At 39.7% G+C, this 20,258-nt stretch overlaps 1 protein-coding gene across 1 annotated transcript in view; it reads left to right on the top strand.

Moving 5' to 3' along the window:
• LOC150074894 (vacuolar protein sorting-associated protein 11 homolog) overlaps window positions 1-20,258 on the top strand; it is a 612,407-nt gene that overhangs the window by 529,780 nt on the left and 62,369 nt on the right. Inside the window, exon 28 of the mRNA XM_090389417.1 lies at window positions 6,979-7,041. Within this exon, the coding sequence (XP_090245543.1) occupies window positions 6,979-7,041 (63 nt within the window). The remainder of the gene's footprint in view (window positions 1-6,978; window positions 7,042-20,258) is intronic.

Here is a 20,258-nt window from a genome sequence, read left to right as displayed (position 1 = left end):
TTCAGAAACATTCAAAATATCTGAAAAATTACCACAGTATGATTTGTGTATTGTTTGGCAGTCAGACCTGATTAGTATATCATTTATGATGTTCTCAGCAATCTATACATATTCATTTTACTGGTAGTTATTTATTTATTTTTTATGAAAACCCCAAACATGAGAGGCATTAAAACCTATAGTACTTAGTACCATGCATGGGTTGCAAGTTGAAAAAATGAAAGATATTTGTTGACATTAGACTTGAACTTCTGTAGATTGTAATTTTCAGGAAATATGTATGAAGGAAGGTTGTTCCAGAAAATGGAAGTTGAACGAATAAATGAGAAAGAAGAAAAGTTGGTTCTGTAAATTTGAAGTTGGACAGTAAAAGGATGTTGACTGGTTGAGACGTGTGTTCAGACTACTTTGAAAGAGGGAGGGAGGGAGGGAGGGAGAGAGAGAGAGAGAGAGAGAGAGAGAGAGAGAGAGAGAGAGAGAGAGAGAGAGAGAGAGAGAGAGAAGTAATTATAGAAGCCAATGCCAATTCAGAGGAACAGTGCCCATGGAAGTATCTATAGCAGCGTTTCCCAAACTTTTTTAGTCACAGAACACTTATGAAACACAAGTTTAGCAGGAGCCAAAGAATTGTTTGCTAATATTTTATTACATATGATGCACTATGCATCAGAAGCATCTTTATTTCCAAAACATGTAAAGCCGAAATTCATATAACTGTCATCATACTTTTGTTTTGGTCTTTTATTAGTTGGTTCCTGTTTTTTGAAGGAATTGAAATCCTCACTTTGAAGTGTGACAATATAGTGTTCATTTTCATCGACCACAGTTGCAATACTAGAAGTACTTGCTTCTCGTTTTAAAGTTCCTTTTTTCAACCACAAATCCATAGTCATTTATTTTAATAATAATATTTTGAAATACTGATAATTATCAAAAAAAAATTTATACAAGGAAATCAGTTTAGTTATGATATCGGTTAGCTTCTCCCTCTCCTTCAACACTTGTACTCCAGGCTAAATCGCATATGAAATGCATATTAGATCACTACTTCTCTATGCAAAAGCCCACCAAAATAATATTAAAAATTATAATGATACAAAAGTGGTGGATACTACAAATATGCAAAATTTATTTATTTTATTATTTTTTTTTTAATTATTAATTACTATTTTTCACGGAACACTTGTTCATGTCTTGTGGAACACTAGTGTTCCACAGAACACAGTTTGGGAAATGCTGATCTATAGAAAAGGCATGCAGCAGAAACAGAATGTCTGAGACAGAGAATGGAGGGACTCGGTTACAGATGAGTCATTAATTAACCTAATTGCCCTCTTATGAATGGAATCTAGAAGCTTGAGAGAGGTTTTGGGGGGCACTGCCCCAGATGTGGGAACAATGGTAGAGTGAATTTGCGATTTGTGCATAGTAAATGGCTATTTCAAAGAAAAGTAATGCCAAGAGTGAAAGAGAAACCCAGTTCTTTAGATGCAGAGGAAGCAATAATCGTAATGTACTTATGCCAAGAGAGATTAGAAGTCAGGTTAATCCCAAAAGAGATTATATGATCTTGCCTAGGAATTGAAGTTCATCGAAGATAAGCATAGGAGCAGAAGAAGCCTTTTTGTAAGATATAAGAAAGGACTGAGTTTTCTAAGAATTGAAATCAACTAAGATGTCTTTGTCCCACTGGAGAATTACCTGTAAATCAGCATTTAAGGAATTGGTAGTGGATATTGGAGATTTTGAAGCTGTTTGAGTAGGGCAAGGTTTTGGAAACTGGAAGGTGGAATGCAACGTACTATCATCAGCACAACTATGGATATGATTTTGGGTCAATAGAAAAAGGGCATTAATGAACAAGAGCAAAAGAGTGGGAGAACCTGGGGAACACCAGCATTAGTGGAGAAGTTAAAAGACAGAACCATCTACCATCACCCTCAGTGAGTGGTGAGAGAGAAAACTGGAAATCCAATTACAAAAAACAGTTGGCAAACCATCAAATGGTGGAAGCTTATTTAGAAGACCTTTATGCCAAACATGATCAAAAGCCTTTAAAATGTCAAGAGCAATTTCTTGAAGTTCACCAAACTTTTCCATTGATTTTGTCCATAGATGGGTAACATAAGACAGAATATCACCAGTGGATCAACAGTGATCCAATCCATATTGGCGATTGTTAATCAGATGGAAGCTTTCTAGATAGTTTAAGAGTTGGCGGTTAATGATTTCTCCATTATTTAGAAAGAGTAAAAGAAATGGAAGAGTGAAAATGTTGGGTAGATGGGCTGAGAATTGGCAACTGAAGTTTAACATTAACAAATGCAAAGTACTGCATATGGTTAGCAGTAACCCCAGAGAAATATACCAACTGGGTGGTTTTACACTCAGGTTAGTGGAGAATTAAAGCAACCTGGGGGTAATTGTGCAGTCAAATATGAAGTTTTCCGAGCAGTGCAGACAGCTGCCAGGGTGGATCATGGGATCTTGTCGATGATATACACGAATTTTGCGAGCAGGAATAAAGAGGTGATTATCCCCTTGTATAAGGCAATGATCAGGCTACACCTTGAGTACTGCATACAAGGCTGTAAGTCTCGTTTTAGGAAGGATGTAGAGTTGCTAGAATGAGTACAGAGAAGGGCAACAAAGGATGGTAAAGGGACCAAAAGGGTGCTCTTATGAAGAAAGGCTTAAGTTTTGCAAATTGCAGCTTCTGGTGACTAGGCACCTGCGAGGTGATCTGATTGGGGTGTATAAGGCCTTGAATGTATTGAGCAGGCGTAGTGCTGATGGGATTCTTCCTTTTGCTCAGATAATAAACCTGAGTGGGCATAGATTCAAACAGGTAGAATAGATGTGCGGAAGTTTGCTTTTAGCCAGCGGGTAGTTGATTGCAATCAACTACCCACTGTATTTAAGCTATAAACTTCCACAACAGATGGAACAAACTTCCATCTGTTGTTGTGGAAGTTTATAGCTTAAATAAATTCAAGGCAGAACTAGACAAGCATTTGGAATGAATGGATCAGTGAAATGGGAAGGTTTTTTTTTTTTTTTTTTGGCTGATACTGTATAAGCTTGCATCATGTGCTTCTACGAATGCCAATGCTAATTTCAATGGGACAGTAATTGCATGGGAGGGATTTGTCATCCTTTTTAGGAACTGACTGGATATGAGCAAAGTTTCAAGCAGAAGGAAAAACACCTTTGGAATAAGAAAGTGAAAAAAGTTGACACAGAACAGGGGTAAGTTCAGGAGCACAGGCTTTGATAACAAGTGTGGAAATACTGTCAGGACCTGGAGCTTTCTTATCATAAGATTCGTTATAATCCTTTTGACAGAAGACCACAGGAGGCATTGAATGGAGCATACTGGCAATGGTGGGAGGTGTGATTTTCCAAGATCATTAATACACGAGTTAACAGAAAAATAGGATGCTAGCAGGTGAACTTTATCCTTTGCTGAAGTGGGAATATAACCATCTGGTTTTGACAGAGATGGGCAAAAGTTATGGCCGATAGCTTTGGCAAGAGACCAGAATGATCTGCTACCATTTGGACAAGGCAAGAAGCAAGTTTTCTACTCTTAGTTTATTCACAATCTAGTTTGGGCTGATTAATAACTGCTTTACAATTGTTGCAAGATTTGGTGTAGGCAGAAAATGAAAGTGAAGATTTGGAAACAAGCTAATTACGATATACAACATTCTTCTGTTAAATAGCCTTGGCATTTATTGTAAAACCAAGGTTTAGAAAATGACAAGATTTTGAGGTGGAGTTGGAATAAAGCCTACAAGAATAATTTCATTGACACGATCTGCGCAACCTTTGACATCAGAAATTTTGAAACAATAATCCGACAAAGGAAAGAAGAAATCTCTCAGATCATCCCATTTTGAATTCTTGTAAAGCCAAGCAATATGAGGTTGGGAATGGCCATGAGAGAAAGGCTCTATTGGAGAGTTGTGATCCAAGGTGACTAGAGGACCACACCTCAAATATGCTTAGAAGGGTTGTTGGTGAGAAAAAGATCAAGCATGTTGGCCGTGTGGTTAGGATTGCCTTGTATTCTTGTAGTTAAATGAACAGTCTGTGTTGAGGTCATTAGTAATTGCAAAAGCCTTAGCATCTGAACCAGCTGGGTCTGTGTGACTAGATAACGGAAGCCAGCTTGAGTTGTGAACCTTAAAATCACCAAGGAAAATTACCTAACTGTTAGGAAAGTTGGACTATAGAAAGTCAAGTTTCAAAGAAAGGAAGTCAAAGAGTTCGAAGTGATTAGTGGAGTTGGGAGAATGATAGATTCAACAGATGAATTTGACAGAATGCAGTGGAGAGAGAGATTTTAAGTCAGAGAAGTTCAAAAAGAGGAGATTTCAAATTACTGAATCTCTGACAGGGAATATCAGCCAACGTATGCACAAGTACCACATCGGAAGCAAAAGTGATCCCACTGTCATGAAGGTGCGTTGTTACAGCAAATAATTTGGACAATTGAGATGAGCAATTGTTGAATTGCTATTTCTGTCAGAAATAGCGCATGGGGTTTGGCAGGACTGTAAGTGGAAATGGACATCATTGAAATTAGAACTGTGACCATGTATATTTGTGAAATGAACAAAGAAGTGTTTGGGAGGTTTAGATCTTTTTGCAGATAAATTTGCTTTATTAGTTTGACACTTCATGGTGTATTCAATAGTGAGAAAAAGTGGGGGGGGGGAGGAACATTCTGTTTGAAGTAATGAAATTTTTGGATATGGCATACACATGTTAAAAATATACCCGGCTCCTTGACATAGCATAGCCTGGACAATGCCCCCCCCCCCACATACACACTACTCGGACTTCCTTCAGTCACTATCTGGCAGAGTAGAGACAGCTAGATTATACACTAACTGATCCAGAAGCCTCCCAGAAAGTTACCAATAGGTTTGGTCCAGTGGACTGTCTAGTGGCCAGCCTGCGAACACCGTTTTAGAGCTGTAACCTCGTAATGTAAGGAAGATTGGATCTTGCCATGATGTCCATCATAACCTCAAAAGACATCAATCATACTGCATGATGGTAGAGATGGGGAGGGTTTACCAGAGCTTTACTCTAGAGACTAAACATGGGATCCACCACTTCAAGCCTCCAATAAGTAAAGTGCTGGTATTGCACCGTTTGATGACAGTCATCTACCACCTAGTATTGCTTGGTAACACAGAGGAGCAGTATTCCTCCTTGTGGTATTGTCGCCACACCTTGACCCCTGCCTATGTTGGTTCACACTTGGGCACCTAGCACACCCACAGTGTGCTAGGTGCCATATTTCCAGACTTCCTCATGAGGATTATACCCAGTGATACTGAAGTCCCACTATCATGGAGGTGCAAGCAGAGGATTTGGCTGTCACTGACCAACCGGATTTCGCTGAATTTAGGTCAAATTGACTTTAGTTCACCTGAATATAAGTTCCTTCAGTGTTTTAACTCCCAGGTAGCAAGCACAGCTTGACATATCTGAGAGTATGTCTGCGACACCCTCAAGAACCAATTTCCTGATTTGACACTTTTCCAGTAAAGAGAAGATTTTTACAGTTGTGCCTGCAGTATTGACATATGTTAAAATAGTGTCTCTCTTTAGGCTATGATACCAAATGCCTTCTTTTTTAACACTAGAAATAAATGTATATCATGTGAGATAGTGATTGAATAATGACTTGTTGGTAGTACAGGGTGATTCTAAATTATTGTCGGGGTTTCTATTCTAAATTATTGCCGGGGTTGCGATCGAAACAACGATTCTGAGCTTCAGTTCATCGAGGGAGGTCACAGGGGTCTTGTACACAATGTCCTTCACATATCCCCACAGGAAGCAATCAAGCGGCGTAAGATCGGGTGAGCGCAGAGGCCACGAAATCAGTCCACCATGCCCAACCCTGCACCCAGGAAAATGCATGTCAAGAAATTCTCGGACAGTAAGAGCCCAATGTCTCGGTGCACCATCTTGCTGGAACACCACATTTGGCTGATGATTTTCCAACTGGGGTAACAGATACAGCTGTAGCATGTCCAGATAGGTCATCGCTGTCACTGTTTTTTCCGCAAAGAAAAAGGTCCCCGAAATTCCAGACATGACAAAGCACACCAGACATTGACCTTTGGACTATCTCTTTCGAATTCTCAAATGATTTGAGGGTTTTCTGATCCCCATATTCTGCAGTTATGACGATTTACCATACCTGATACTTAAAATGTTGCTTCATCACTAAATCTCCATCTTCGAAGGTAATTTTCATCAACTTCGACGTTTGAAGCCTGCGCAATCTGCAGTGGCTGGCTCAAGGAGCAAAAGAGCTTAAGATCTAAGCTTGTTTGCTCCATATCATGTTTGATATCCTGTTTTAAAGCAATAACTTTCATTGGCATTTTTCACTTTGGTTTTCACTTATACTTTCAGTTTGCCTGTTTTAAAACATGCATACACTGAAAGAATACATGCAGTTTACATGCACAATATACTGAAGCTTTGTAACCTAATTTGCCTCATCATATATAAAAAAAAACAATCTTATTTATATTGTAAATATTAGCCCAATGTACCACTGAATCATGTGGTATTTTCTAGTGATCTGGCATCTTCAGTAACTCTACTTGTTGAATAACGAGCAGGTTTCATTTTTCTTTGTTTTATGATATCTCGGTTCTACCAAAAATTGGGTGCATTCTATTTTCTACTTCTTTTATTATAAGAATTGATTAATAATACTTATAACCTGTGTGTGTTAACCAGAGTTAACACAGGGAGCTGTTAAACTTGTACTCAATAAATTAGCAATGGAGAAGAGCATTGATACAGTTGCATTTTGTGGGTGCCTATAGCCAACATATTCAATTTCTTTCTTTTGTTTTTATATGTTTTTATTGTTTGGAACTTAGTAAACACTTAAAATATTAGCAAGCATCATTGTAATATAATATCATTTAATTTCAGATGCTTTGAAAGTTACAGTGCTGAAAATGATTCAGAATGCCCACTTTGCTTGCCTGAAAATAGGTAGATTCATTTTTTAATCATTTATTTTATTGATAATTTTTTAGTCAAGCCAAAAATATTGCATTTTTTCTGCTTGGCTCAGTTGTTACGAAAAACGTAATCTGTTGTTATTAACCTTTGCAGAGGTAGTTTCTTCATGGAGTTTAAAAAAAATTTTAAAAATGAAAATGATCAAAATTTGATAATTAAAAATATTTATACAGAATTGCTTTAAGGGCCTAAGCCTAATGCTGTGAGAGAATTTGACAATGTACAAGTTAGTGCGAACACATCATATTAGTACACAGCAAAAACTCTAAATTTGCAAGAAGGCATTGTATAAGTTAAATCTCGTATTGTGAATACCTTCACAACGAGTTGCCATGATATTGCACTACTTCGAATAAGTAATGCTTCACCTAAGGAGAAGGCTGTTGTTACTTATTTTCAGCAGATACCACCACCCAGACGGCACGGTTTCGGGCCTATTTGGGCCTTCTTCGGGGGGTGGGTAGGTACCCTGGTGATGCAATGATGACAAAACAGTTAAGTATAACTCCACAATATGAGAGATGCCTGATGGTGTATAAGATAAATTTAGACTGAAATGCTTTAAGGCTTAAGCCCTTAATATTCACAATATGAGATTTAACTATAAAGCGTTTAGGGCGTAAGCCTCAAGCTATGGAAAAGTCTAGACTATGTATAAGTATAGGGCGAAAGCATCAATAATACCTAGCCAAATCTGAATGAACAGAATATTAGCAAAGTGGCGTCATTTTAAGTTATATCTCATATTGTGAATACCTTCACAACGAGTTGCCATGATATTGCACTACTTCGAATAAGTAACGGTTCACCTGAGGAGAAGACTAATGTTACTTATTCTCAGATGGATACCACCACCCACAATATTCACAATATGAGATATAACTTAAAACGATGCCACTTTGCTAATATTCTGTTCATTCAGATTTGGCTATGTATTATTGATGCTTTCACACTATACTTATACATAGTCTAGACTTTTCCATAGCTTGAGGCTTACGCCCTAAATGCCTTATAGTCTAAATACCTCATACACCATCATTGCATCACTCGGGTACCTACCCACCCACCAAAGAAGGGCCAAATAGCCCTGAAACGGTGCCGGCTGGGTGGTGGTATCCATCTGAGAAACATTAGTCTTCTCCTCAGGTGAAGCGTTGCTTATTCGAAGTAGTCCAATATCGTGGCAACTCGTTGTGAAGGTATTCACAATATGAGATATAACTTTCATTCAGATTTGGCTATGTATTATTGATGCTTTCGCACTATACTTATACATATGAGAATTCACTTAAACGATGCTGTTCTTGAAAATTTAGAGTTTTTTGCTGTGTACTAATATGATGTGTTCGCACTAACTTGTACATTGTCAAATATTTATACATTAATTCTTTCAGTTATTAATTTGTTCTTATTTTGTTCTGGTTGCCTAAAATTAGAGTGAAATTACTGTCAAAATCAAATTAATTTTTAAAAAAATCATTAAAAAATGCAAAAGATTTCATAAAAGTAGTCATTCTTACTTCAAGACTAATATAAATAAAACATTAATTATACCATTGAACTAAATTCATCAAACACTTGCAAGGTGCAGTTTCTGTCCGACTTCCAAGTTGACTAATAATATCTAATAAAATAAAATCATGAAGATATAAAAATATATAAATAAATAAGGAAGGTAACACTCAATATCAGCAGCACAAATGCATGACTGACTCCCCACCCAAACAATGCAATTTTACACCTACAAAATGACAGAGAAATGTTTTATTACTATCATTGTTACTACTTTTTTTTTGATTCAATAATATCTTCTAAATGTATTTATAAATCTCTTCATTCAATTTCATCAACTTCTTGTGTGAATTCCAGGGACTCTTTATAAGTCCAAATAGGACAGCATTGGTTGACAGATGATCTCCTCTTCTAATTTTAAAAGTAATTTCATGCTGCCATCTATTATAAACTGTCTACAGTTATTTGGAAACAGTTGGGTAAGAGATGGCAGCAATTACTGGAAGATTTGTGCACAATTTATACCAGAAGATGGTTAATATAAATGGATATAGACCTTGAAACAAAATCACAGTTGGTAGAATAGCTGTGGGTGGGGAAAAGACGTAAGTTCGAGCCTGTCAATGACGGAGGAATTTTTTTGGGCCTTTTTCACAGCATTGCTGAATTAGTCGGTCTCAGGCAAAGGTAACGTGGTTTTTCTCCCAGAAACTCGGTTTTTATCCAGCAAACAGAAAATCGACCTCAGAACACACACAATTTACAGACAGTATACACCAAGCAATGTAGCCTTAGCCACTGATGCTCCTAACACCCTGCTACAACAACTACAAAACTCCTGTGGGTCCACATATGGAACACACACTGTGTGTGTGAATAAAACAATATTGAACTAAATTAAGATAAATGTAGAATGGCCAAGCCAAGTAAGAAACATATGCAAAGACAAACAATACTTAACTACAGCAACAAAGAAAGGGGAGGTGAAATAAATTAAGAATAAAATAACAATGTTGTAGAGGAATATGCTGCTAAGTTAATTTAGAAGTACCGAGTGGTTTTAAAATAAGTTTCCCTATTCAGGAAACCCTAGTGTTAAAACGATTAGAGTTAGTGCTGTGAAAATTGGTGGGTATGTCATTTAGGGCATGGTGAAGCAATTTGTAGAAGAAAAAATATTAGTTCAAATTTCCCCCACAAGGGGAAAACGGCACTGCACAAATGTAAAAGTTGTCATTTACTTCAAGACCCGCTGCTTACGCATCCTGTTAGATAAAAGCAGAAAGGCCAATGCCACCGTCAATAACCCTTATAGCTCTTACAAAAAAGGAACATGCTCTTTTAGTAAAACTGTTCTACTAGAATAATAGTAACGCTAATGCAGCACTACATGAATATCAGAAACTTAAAGGTTTGCATAATGGACCTTTGACGTCTGTGGGACTTAAAAAACTAATAAAGAAATTTGAAGGGACCAGGAAGTTAGGTGTAATTCCAGGCAGGGGACAACCACGTATCAGAATGGAGGTAGTGGATGAAGTGGCAATTACAATGGTCAGAATGCAAAACACTACCAGTCAGTAGTGCCAGAGGTGTGTCAAGAGACTTGAACCCTCCTTGGTCTACTGTATGTAAAGTGCTTTGAATAATTTTACGCTAGTTCCCGTACATGATTCATGTAGTGCAAGAACTAAAGTCTTGTGATCATCAACAATGAATAGACTTTGTTCTATGGTTTCTGGCTCATATGGAACTTGGCAATACATGACCTCGAATGATCTTGTGGTCTGATGAGGCACATTTCACTCTTCGTGAAATGTGCCTCATCAGACCACAATATCTATAAAAGCACAAAACTGCCAAATATGGGGAACTTCTCGTCCATCTGCAGTGCATGAAAGACCACTACAAAGTCCATATGTTATAGTATGGTGTGGATTCACACCATTATAAAAAGCAGAGTTTATAATCGGACCATTTTTCTTTGAAGAGTCTACCTCATGGCCTCAGGTGATGGTAACTAGTGCACGGTACTGCACACTTCTAAGAGACCACATTATTCCCACTCTGCAAGATGGTGCCCATCCCCATGTTGGTCAACAAGTGAAGAAACTGCTCCGTTAAACATTCGGAAATGATCGCATCATTTCTAGAGACTTACCGCAGTTTTGGCCAGCCCGATCACCAGATCTCAATCCATCCCTGTGATTTCTGGCTATGGGGATACCTGAAAGAGGTTACCGTGGTAGCATATAGACACTTGTCGATTTGAAAGCAAGCATTAAAGCGCATGTAGGCGAACACCCCCAATGAAATGCTATGCAAAACTGTGTCGCATGCAGTCCTCCGGTTTCAGAATGTCATCTCAAGTGAAGGAAAGCACAGAACAATATCTGTAGATTTCTAAGTTCTTATATTAAAATCTAATCGTAAGTTAAGTATTCCATCTGCAGGATCATCTAGACAAGAATAATCTAGTTAAGTATTCCATCTGCAGGATCATCTAGACAAGCACTGCAGGATCATCTAGACAAGAATTCAGTTATAGCTCAGACGCAGCATGGTTTTGTTAAGGGTAGGTCTTGCCTGACCAATTTGATTGGATACTATGATGTAGTCACAAAAGAACTGGATGCAAGGAATAACTTTGATATTATATATTTGGATCTTAGAAAGGCTTTTGATACTGTTGCACATGGAAGACTGCTGCACAAATTGGAGCAGAGTGGTATTGGAGGCAAATTGCTGCTATGGATAAGGGGATGGTTGAGTGGCAGAAGACAGAGAGTGGTAATCAATGGACACTGCTCAACGTGGACTAATGTTATTAGTGGAGTTCCTCAAGGTTCAGTGTTAGGTCCGTTGTTGTTTTCGGTGTTTATGAATGATATTGATGATGGTATATCAAGTTTAATGTCCAAGTTTGCAGATGATACAAAGGTTGGCAGGGTCGTTAAGGACACTACTGATGCTATGCTGCTGCAACAGGATCTGGAAAGGTTGAACAGATGGGCTGAGAGGTGGCAAATGAAGTTTAACATTGACAAATGTAAAGTACTACATATGGGAAACAGTAACCCCCGAGCAACGTATCAACTCTGTGGTACTACACTGACAGTGGTGGAGAATGAAAAGGACCTGGGGGTAATTGTGCAGGCAGATATGAAGTTCTCTGAGCAGTGCAGACGGGCTGCAAGAGTAGCTCATGGTGTCTTGTCAATGATATACAGGAATTTTTCTAGCAGGGATAAGGATGTGATTATTCCCTTGTATAAGGCAATGGTCAGGCCACACCTTGAGTACTGTATACAGGTCTGGAGGCCTCATTTCAGGAAGGATGTAGAGCTGCTGGAACGGGTACAGAGAAGGGCAACAAGATTAGTGAATGGAACAAAGGGTTGCTCTTACGAAGAAAGGCTTAAGTTTTGCAAATTACAGAGTCTGGAGACTAGGCACCGGCGAGGTGATCTGATAGAGGTGTATAAGGCTTTGAATGGTTTGAGCATGCTCAATGCCAATGGGATTCTTCATCTTGCTCAGAATAATCACCTCAGAGGGCATAAATTCAAATTGCGGAAGGACGGATGTCGGATAGATGTGCGGAAATTTGCCTTTGGCCAGCGGGTGGTTGGTTGGTGGAACCGACTTCCATCACTTGTTGTTGAAGTTGATAGCCTAAACAAATTTAAAGCTCAACTGGACAGGTATTTCGAACGAACGGAGGGGTGAAATGGGAGTGGGTTTTTTTTTTTTTTTTTTTGGCTGATGCTGAATAAGCTTGCTTTCTTGCATCATATGCCTCTACTAATGCTAATGCTAATGCTAATCTCATGTTTACAGTGCCAATTTCTCCCCTGGTTTTGGAAATTTGAATTAATATTTTTTCTTCTACAAATCACTTCCCCATATCCTAAATGACACACCCACCAATTTTCACAGCGCTATTTCTAATCATTTTGACACTAGGGTCTCCTGAATAGGAAAAGTTATTTTATAACAACCCAGTATAACCAATTAGAGCATATTTAGTGGCACTCCACTGGGCATCCACAGCCAAATTGTATGAAATAAGGAACTAAAAATCTACCACAACTTCAACAAAATATTAAGCAAAAATAAATGAAAAGAGACTGTAAGATACCTATCTTACAAGTATTTTAAAATTTTTCTTTCACAGAATTAAAATTTTTTTTTTTTTTGTAGAATCAATTATATAAAATGATAGGGTTAGATTAAAGGCTTATGCTTTTGAAGTTACCACAGGTGTTTGTTTGAAGTAGAGTGCTGATGAGCACTATCAGTGTGAGCCACTCCAAGGAAAATGGGACAATGAGAAGTAACAGTGGGAGACAGGGCCATTTACTTCTAAATCTAGTGGTTCTGTACACAGGTAATGGCCGATAAGATAAGTTGGGGAAGGAATAAAGGCACTGTCCCCGAATTGTTCCTTAAACGCGGTAAATGCATGAGTTAAGCAAATGCGTAGTACTGTGAAGATGAAGGGAGAAAACAACTAAGAAATGACCATCAAGAGGAAACACCTCTGCCGAAAAATTTTTTGTACTTCAGTGGAGAAAAGAGCCATGACCCTGGTAATGGCAGATACCTTAAGCTTCAGGTAGTTACAAAGAAACTGACCCTGAAATGTGTATGAAAACTGAAGGGCGGCTGTTTCTGGCAAGGAGCAGAACGAAAAGGATTAAAAGAAAGCTACTGTTAAGGTAAAGTTGCAAGAGGGAAGCATCTCCTTACCAACACTGGTACTTCTGGAGAATTGTGGCTTGTCCATACAGGACATGTGGTGGACAAAGATTGAGAAGTGAGCAAATTAGAAAGGAGATGCAGAAAGAGAAAATGAAAATGATTGGTCAGGAAAAAGGAAGGAGAGATGCAACAAAAAGGAGAAAAGCAAGACAAGGGAAAAAAAAGTTATGGAAGTTATGTGAGGAAGTGACTGAAGAAAATTTTGGAGTGGGGATTGACGTAGAAAGGTGGAGGGATAGGTGGAAAAACAAGTTATGTAGGAGTGCCGTTGTTTTGAGGTGAAAGTGCTTAGAAGTGAAGAGAGTTGAGGGAAAGGGAAGAGACAGTCCGAATAGATGGCCAGAGGAAAGTTTTAGAAGCAGGAACCTTGCCTTAACGAGAGAGAACCAGTGGAAAAATTCAGATCATAGTTTACCAACTTCCATAAACATAGGATCCAAGAGCGACTACAGAAATGAATGCCCAGCGGTTCAAGAAGCCAAGACTAGGAAAGACCAAAAGCGAAGGATCGTCAACTGGAGGCAGAGGAAAAAAGAAAGGAAGTAAAGAAAAAAGTAAGTCCCCAAGTATTGACCTTGTTTAGAAACTAAAGTACGAATAGGACTGATGGACTTAACTTCATCTAGAGATAGCAGTGAGTTAGGTAGCATTGTAAAAATAGAAAAATTAAGTGGAGAAACTGTGTTAATTAGAAGGAAAGAGTGAGGAGAGAGAGAGAGAGAGAATGGGTTAAATTTCTATGGCTCAAAAGCATTGTAAGAATGAAGGTTTGGAAATTTGTAAATTATTGGAGGGAATCTAAGTAAGGTGTACGATATATGTTCAAATTTTAGCATTTATGTGGCTAAAGAAGGATGTATATATATACAGGGTGTCTCAAAAATACACGGCATAACTTCAGGAATGAGTTCCTTGTATGTAGACAATAAAAATATGCTTGGTTCCCGAGTTATTAACCGGAATGTCTTATCTCCCGCAGGTGATTTCCTTCATCACAAGATACTGACAGAATTTGGTGGGTTTCCATTCCGACCATGTACTCAAATCAGGAGCAAGCAAATATGCACTTTATGTATGGTTTGGTGGACGGCAATGCTCTGGAGGCTCGTCGTTTGTACCACAAAAGGTTCACAGAATGAAGATGTCCAGACAGGAAAACGTTTATAGGTATCCATCACGCCTTTGTGAACATGGGACCTTTACACCTTGTGCTGCCGACAGAGTACGACCAAGATCTACAACTCCTGAAGTAGAGGAGGAGATTTTGGATGTTGTGCATGCCACTCCTGGAATCAGAAGCATTCCAGGAGTGGCATGCACAACATCCAAATCAATAGCAATGCAACTGGCTGTTCAAAGTTCGACTATGTGGAGAGTGTTGCGAGAACATCAACTGTATCCTTACCATCTGCAATGGGTACAGGCCTTGTCACCAGCAGATTACCCTGCGCAAGTAATGTTCTGCCAGTGGTTCCTGCAGCAGTGTGATCAACTCCTCACTTTCCTGCCTTAGTGATATTCACAGATGAAGCACAGTTCACACGAGACGGAATCTAAAACTTTCACAATCAGCATGTAGGGGCTGAGGAAAACCCACATGCAATTCTTCCATCACATCACCAACAGCAGTTCAGCCTCAACATCTGGGTGGGTGTTTTTGGTGATAGGTTATTTGGGCCCCATGTACTTCCAAACAAACTCGCAGGGCAGGCGTACAGAAACTTTCTGGAAAACAAGAAGCCTGATTTCTTGGACGACATGCCACTTATCATTCGTCAACAAGCACACTTCATGAACGATGGCACTCCCGCACATTAGTAGTAGTAGTAGTAGTAGTAGTAGTAGTGGTGGTGGCAGCATGTGATGCAAGAAAGCAAGTGTATGAGTGTATGCAACATCAGCCAAAAAAAAAGAATAAAAAAAAATCACACCATTCCCTCCAAATGCCTGTCCAGTTCCATTTCAGCCACCTAGCCCGCAATTACCTGAATCGAATGTTTCCTGGTCGGTGGATAGGTAGAGGTTGACCAACTGCCTGGCCTCCATGCTCACTTGATTTAAACCCACTAGATTTCTTCTTGTTGGGCCATTTAAAGTCATTGGTGTAATACGACTCCGGTAGCTGATGCAGAAACTCTCCACAATCGAATTGTGGCAGGTTGTGAGACAATACGAAACATGCCAAATTTCTGGCATTGTCTTCGCGAGTCCATGAGACGTCGATGTGAGGCCTGTTTTCAGGCAGAAGGTAAACATTTTGAACAATTACTATAAGGTGATGTGAACAGTTGTGTGATAGACAGACTTTCAAAATTCAGAAACCAAGCATTTCCGAAACTATGTTGATATAAAATATTTTTATTATCTACATATGAGGAACTCATTCCTGAAGTTCTGCCTTGTATTTTTGAGACACCCTGTATATACAGCCACTCGCTGGCTTACATAATACTCGACTTACAGAAATTTCACTTTACGTAAGTTTTTGCCAGCCGGTGTAAACTTAAAAAAAATCGTGGAAATGTATTTTGCATCCTGTTGGAATAAATGGAGGTATTGTGAAAATATCGTAATTTGAACCCAATAACACATAGTTTGTTTTTTTTTTTTTTTTTTTGGTAATTTGTTCCAAGACCTCAGAAGTTGAAATTTTCGCTATGTAACTAAGCTGTTTATCTCTCTGAAAGGTAATTTTTATAATGGAAATTGCACTACACTTTCATTGTTATCATATGTTCCGTCATAAGAATCAGTTTTGAATGCCTTTGTGATATTAGCATTAGTAGAGGCATATGATGCAAGAAAGCAAGCTTATGCAGCATTACCAAAAAAAAAAAAAAAAAAACTTCCACTTCACCCCTCCGTTCGAAATACCTGTCCAGTTGAGCCTTAAATTTATTTAGGCTATCAACTTCCACAACAAGGGATGGAAGTCTGTTCCACCAACCAACCACCCGCTAGCTAAAGGCAAATTTCCACATATCTATCCTACATCTGTCTTTCCTCAATTTGAATTTATGCCTTCTCAGGTGATTATTCTGAGCAAGAGGAAGAATCCCATCAGCATTGAGCATGCTCAAACCATTCAAGGCTTTATACACCTCTATCAGATCACCTCGCCGGTGCCTAGTCTCCAGACACTGTAATTTGCAGAACTTAAGCCTTTCTTCGTAAGAGCAACCCTTTGTTCCATTCACTAATCTTGTTGCCCTTCTCTGTACTCGTTCCAGCAGCTCTACATCCTTCTTGAAATGAGACCTCCAGACCTGTATACAGTACTCAAGGTGTGGCCCGACCATTGCCTTATACAAGGGAATAATCACCTCCCTATCCCTGCTAGAAAAATTCCTGTATATCATTGACAAGACACCATGAGCTACTCTTGCAGCCCATCTGCACTGCTCAAAGAACTTCATATCTGCCTGCACAATTACCCCCAGGTCCTTTTCATTCTCTACCACTGTCAGTGTAGTACCACGGAGTTGATACGTTGCTCTGGTGTTGCTGTTTCCCATATGTAGTACTTTACATTTGTCAATGTTAAACTTCATTTGCCACCTCTCAGCCCATCTGCTCAACCTTTCCAGATCCTGTTGCAGCAGCATAGCGTCAGTAGTGTCCTTAATAACCCTGCCAACCTTTGTATCGTCTGCAAACTTGGACATTAAGCTTGATATACCATCATCAATATTATTTATAATATTGATGATGATTTATTTTCCTTATAAATACAGAAAACAATAATGGGCCCAACACTGAACCATGAGGGACTCCACTAATAACATTAGTCCACGACGATCAGTGTCCATTGATTACCACTCTCTGTCTTCTCCCCCTCAACCACCCCTTTAGTCATAGCAGCAATTTGCCTCCAATGCCACACTGCTCCAATTTATGCAGCAGTCTTCCATGTGCAACAGTATCAAAAGCCTTTCCAGGATCCAAGTATATAATATCAAAGTTATTCCCTGCATCCAGTTCTTTTGTGACTGCATCATAGTATCCAATCAAATTGGTCAGACAAGACCAATTAACAAAATTAATTCCCTTTAACAAAACCATGCTGTGTCCGAGCTATAACTGAAGTCTTGTCTAGATGATCCTGCAGTGCTTCTTTAACCAGTGCCTCCATTAATTTTCCTGGAACAGAAGTTAAACTCACAGGTCTATAATTTCTTGTGTCAGCCTTTGATCCTCCTTTGTGAATTGGGGTCACATTTGCACATCTCCAGTCTATGGGTACCTCCCCTGAGTCCAAGGAAGCTCTTCTCATAATTATGGCTAAGGGTTTGCTTACTTCCAAAACACATTACTGGAGGTCACTACCATAAAACAATAAAAACAATTTGCATTTTGGGTTTACTGGGCTTTTCTGTTAGCGCAATCTATTATAAATGGGTAGTAAACTCGATCTTATTGCATTTTCGATAATGCCGATAACTGGAATCGAGTGGGTTTTTACGTTACAGTATTATGATGTGAAATGAGTTCACTTTCACTGAAATCTTCATTCATATAAAAAACATAAATAAATTTTATAAATTAAATATAAATAAATATTAGACTGAGAAGAGCAAACATCTAATACTGACAGTCTCTGCTGAAAACCGAGCACAAATGGAAGTCCAAGCAAACAAGCACTTAAAACTCCTTCAAGACTGGGCCACTGTCCACTTCTTAAAAATATCAACTACAAAAACTAAATCTATACTGTTGAAAGGCAGCCTAAACTTAAGAAGATCACAAATTAAAATCTATAGCCAGACAATCAAACTAGTCGCTGAACTGAAGCATCTAGGTATCATTCTAGACACCAACCTGTCCTTCCACCCTCATCTCAAATACTTGAGGGAAAAAATAAGAAGATATGCCAGATTAATAGCCAGAATAACAAGAAGGGGCTGGGGACACAAAGTGCACGCTAACACTGAACCATTAAGCCTTCTTCACCCCGGCAATTACGTACGCTTATCCCATGTGGTTCCATAGAGCCACAACGGTAGTTATCAAAACAATCTTGGACGCCATACAATGCATGCCCTCCAAGTCCTGGCGGAGGTCCTGCCCCTCGACCTAGAAGTTATATGCTGCGGAATGATGTACCACCTGATCAAAGGATTACACTACACTCTGGGGAATACACCATCAACGTAGCAGGGAATAGATAGAAGAGAAAAAAGGACCAGACTTGAGCATCGTGTGCAGCAGGCATGGCAGGAAAGGTGGTCTGCTTCAACAAAAGGGGAAATTACCAGGAAGTTCCTGCCTACAGTTGGACGCATGTATCCTAGAGCCCCCTGTTGGCTCCACCCAGGTCTATCTACAACGTTTCTCCTGACAGGCCATGGTGCCTTCAACGCTGCCAAGTTAACTTATTTTTGAATAATGGAAGACCCCCTCTGCACATGTGGAGAGACACAAACATGGTCCCACATTATGTACAGCTGCGACCAATATGAGGACCTCCGTTATCGACTTATGAAGGAACTCACATATCTACCAGCAGGACTGAAGCATCACCTTCTAAACTCGAGGGAGGAGTTCCTGGCCTTCACGAAGTTTGTGCAGGAGATTGTTGTTTGTTTATTATTTGGTTTTTAAGAGCATTAGCAACTAAGGCCATATTGCTCCGGGGATATGCGGTGGTTATTCTCTGACCTTTCCGCATCCTCCGTATTTGGTAGTCACAGTCTCGAACTCCAGTCTAATCAAGAAGCGTGTGCTACGTACTGCTGCTCCTGCCCACCTGGCTATGGAGGCGCTGCGCAAGAGGTGTTTTCTAGGTGGAGGACACTTATTGCTATTCATCACAACTAAAGGCAGTAACTGAATGAAACAACTCAACCTAATTGAACAGAAACATTCAAATGGAAAGGTTGAGCTAATCACACTAAGGACCTTGGCCGCCTCTGTAGCCAGGTGGGAAGGAGCAGCAGTGCGTAGCACACGCTTCTTGATTAGACCGGGGTTCGAGCCCGTCACCACCAAATACGGAGGATGCGGAAAGGTCAGAGAATGGCCACCGCATATCCCGGAGCAATATGGCCTTAGTTGCTAATGCTCCTAAAAAAACCAAATAACTAACTAACAAACACTAAGGACCTTTTGCAACAGGACCAGGACCGAACATGGAACTGACACAGTCCACTGCTTACCTGTCTCAAGATCCCTCTGCGGCGGAAGACATCAGTGATCACCAAGTCAGACTTGACTCTACACATCTGAACCCGACACCAGCGGCTGTGACCTCTGAAACAAACTCACCGGACATGACTATTGCTGCAGCTTGCTGCTAAGGCCATTGGCCTCCCCACACCAGTGCACTCTTGCACAGTACTTTCTTTCTACTTCCTGGGTGGAGGGGAAGAGAAGTCTATTGTCTCCTTCCCTCCTCGCCACCCCATTTCCTTCCATCTGGTGGAGCATGGGCATGCCTCACTGACCATCTTGGGTCGCCTTCTCTATTGACCCCACCTCTATCTTACCACCCAGTCTTCAGTCTCCCCACCCTCTCTCTAACTTTGCGACTGCATCTAATGAAACCAAAATTTTCCAAACCCACACTCAAAAACTTAAGTCAACCATGCAACAACCCTATTACCATTTGGTCTACCCCCTTTCAGCGTAAAATATAGTAACTTTTTTTTTTTAAAGGTCCTAGCCACTGAAATCCCAGGAAATTAGGTGGCAGGGCCTCCAGAGTAAATATAACTATACTGGGTGTACCTGGTCTTCCTCCACGAGGCCAAGTGTGGGCAACGGTGGGTTCCATTAGGAGCCCAACAGCTAAAAGGCCAGATAAATGATGGTACGAAACATTACACATCACAATATCCATACTTTTAAATCTCTGGCCTTGACAGTGTACTGTATCACACGACAATATATACTACGCGGAGATGGGGGAAACC

The sequence above is a fragment of the Mastigoproctus giganteus genome, unplaced genomic scaffold, assembly GCF_048544385.1.
Source record: "Mastigoproctus giganteus isolate SK-2022 unplaced genomic scaffold, ASM4854438v1 scaffold_16, whole genome shotgun sequence".
NCBI classification, from domain to species: Eukaryota; Metazoa; Arthropoda; class Arachnida; order Uropygi; family Thelyphonidae; genus Mastigoproctus; species Mastigoproctus giganteus.
The sequence above is the reverse complement of the archived record's forward strand: the minus strand, read 5'-3'. Positions and strand labels throughout refer to the sequence as shown.